Raw genomic sequence first — 2,136 nt, forward strand, 5'->3', positions numbered from 1 at the left:
AGGCAGGCCGGGACAGTTGTCAGTTCTGCAACGAGTCCTCCTGCTTCACCACTGCATTTTTAAAAGGAGGTACAAAGAAGTAAAAAGATTTGCTGGATAACCTGAGTAACAGGAAAATGGAAACAGAGCCTGAAACGCTGACCAGTAAACTGTTCTGAGTCTCTTTCTCCTTTTCTGTGCGCTCTGGGAAAGTTCTGTAATGGAGGAGCCTCACAGGATCTCTCTTGATCATTAGCCATGGCTGTACCTATTGCGGTTCTTGACTGTGACCTCTTGCTCTACGGCCGTGGACACAGGACGTTGGATCGCTTCAAGCTGGAGGATGTCACGGATGAGTATCTAGTATCCACATATGGCTTTCCCCGCCAGTTCATTTACTACCTAGTGGATCTTCTGGGAGCCAGTCTGTCTCGCCCTACGCAGCGGTCCAGGGCCATCAGTCCGGAGACACAGATACTTGCTGCATTGGGTTTCTATACGTCTGGTTCCTTCCAGACTCACATGGGGGATTCTATTGGCATTAGTCAAGCCTCCATGAGCCGCTGTGTTGCCAATGTAACTGAGGCATTGGTAGAAAAAGCCTCACAGTTTATTCACTTTCCTGAGGATGAAGCTGCTGTACAGAGCCTGAAGAATGATTTCTATGGACTGGCAGGCATGCCGGGAGTGCTGGGGGTGGTTGACTGCACCCATGTGGCAATCAAAGCTCCAAATGCTGAGGATGTATCCTATGTGAACCAGAAGGGTCTCCATTCTTTGAACTGCCTGATGGTATGTGATGCCAGAGGAGTCCTCCTGAGTGCAGAAACGCACTGGCCGGGTAGCCTGCCTGACTGCGCAGTGTTACAGCAGGCAGCCCTTACAAGCCAGTTTGAAACTGAGCTACATAAAGATGGCTGGCTACTTGGTGAGTCGTTTTTCCCATTTTTTACTGTGTGTTACTATGGATTGGCTTCTTATTGAGTCTAGAGCCTCTGGCATAAGTGATAGATTTACCATTGTTTTCCTCCAGATTCCTTGAGATTGTTTTGGACAATTCTTAGAAATTAGAACAGTTACTCCCAATCTTTGTTTTATACAGTCTAATTATTGTATGTGTTAGTTTACATTTGTTCTGTTAAGAGCTTGTTTTCAGTATCCTACACCTTTCTAAGCTGAATTATGCTATTTTTAGTTCTATACAGGGTCCTAGTCTAGCTGCTTTTCACTATATTATGTAGTAAATGAATTGTCTTAAAACTCTTCCATGTTCTTCCAGGATTTCCCTGTATATAACTGAATTACTTTATTTTCTTGTTTGTCACATTTGTAAACCTGAAAGCTCTTTCATGCTTTCTCATGCCTTCTGTACTAGCTAGAGAAATAAGTTATTCTGCACCCACACTGCCAGAAAACCGAGGGTCAAGAGCTGAAATCTGTGGTTAATTCTAGGTATCTAACCTGTCCTCCTCCTTTTCACTGCTAACAGGTGACAGCTCCTTCTTTCTCCGAACATGGTTGATGACCCCTCTACATATCCCGGAGACACCTGCTGAATATCGTTACAACATGGCACATTCTGCCACTCACAATGTCATTGAGCGGACGTTTAGAACCATTCGGTCCCGTTTCCGTTGCCTGGATGGGTCTAAAGGAACCCTGCAGTATTCTCCAAAGAAATCCAGCCACATCATTCTGGCCTGCTGTGTGCTCCATAACATCTCCCTGGAACATGGGCTGGACGTATGGTCTTCACCGGCCGCAGGACCCATGGAACAGCTGGAAGAAGAGTATGAGCAAATGGAATCAATGGACTCAGAAGCCTGCCGTATTCGTCAGGAGCTTTTACTTACTCATTTTAGCTAACATTGTGACAGAGAGAAGACTTCTAATGGTACTTCTGGAAGACATACATAGCAAATATGCCCTTTCCTCTTTAAGTCTGTAAAGACTGAACAGATGTGAGACAAGGAGAAATTTTACTCTATTTCAGGTGGTATTCTGAACTTCTTTCAATCTCTTCAGAGATGCAATTTAATTGCAATTAAATTTTGTGTTGCTTTAGAGACTCCCTTTTCACCTGACTTAGAGAGAAATTTGGGAAATTGTCTTTGATAATGATGAAAAACCTGTAAGCCTTGCGCTATTTTAAAAGCA

The 2,136-nt window shown here is 44.1% G+C and overlaps 1 protein-coding gene across 1 annotated transcript; it reads left to right on the forward strand.

Annotated features, from left to right (window-relative positions):
- The first annotated feature begins 237 nt into the window (after nucleotides 1–237).
- Nucleotides 238–1,845, forward strand: HARBI1 (harbinger transposase derived 1). The gene is made up of 2 exons (XM_010133871.1): nucleotides 238–907; nucleotides 1,469–1,845. The coding sequence occupies exons 1-2, from the start codon at nucleotides 238–240 to the stop codon at nucleotides 1,843–1,845; spliced, it is 1,047 nt and encodes a 348-aa protein (XP_010132173.1).
- Nucleotides 1,846–2,136: the final 291 nt, after the last annotated feature.

This window comes from Buceros rhinoceros, unplaced genomic scaffold (assembly GCF_000710305.1).
Source record: "Buceros rhinoceros silvestris isolate BGI_N320 unplaced genomic scaffold, ASM71030v1 scaffold28913, whole genome shotgun sequence".
Taxonomy (NCBI): domain Eukaryota; kingdom Metazoa; phylum Chordata; class Aves; order Bucerotiformes; family Bucerotidae; genus Buceros; species Buceros rhinoceros.

Coding starts and splice junctions, on each gene's coding strand:
- HARBI1 (XM_010133871.1), top strand. CDS start 238: ATGGCTGTACCTATTGCGGTTCTTGACTGTGACCTCTTGCTCTACGGC. Junction 908..1,468: donor TAAAGATGGCTGGCTACTTG/GTGAGTCGTTTT, acceptor CACTGCTAACAG/GTGACAGCTCCTTCTTTCTC.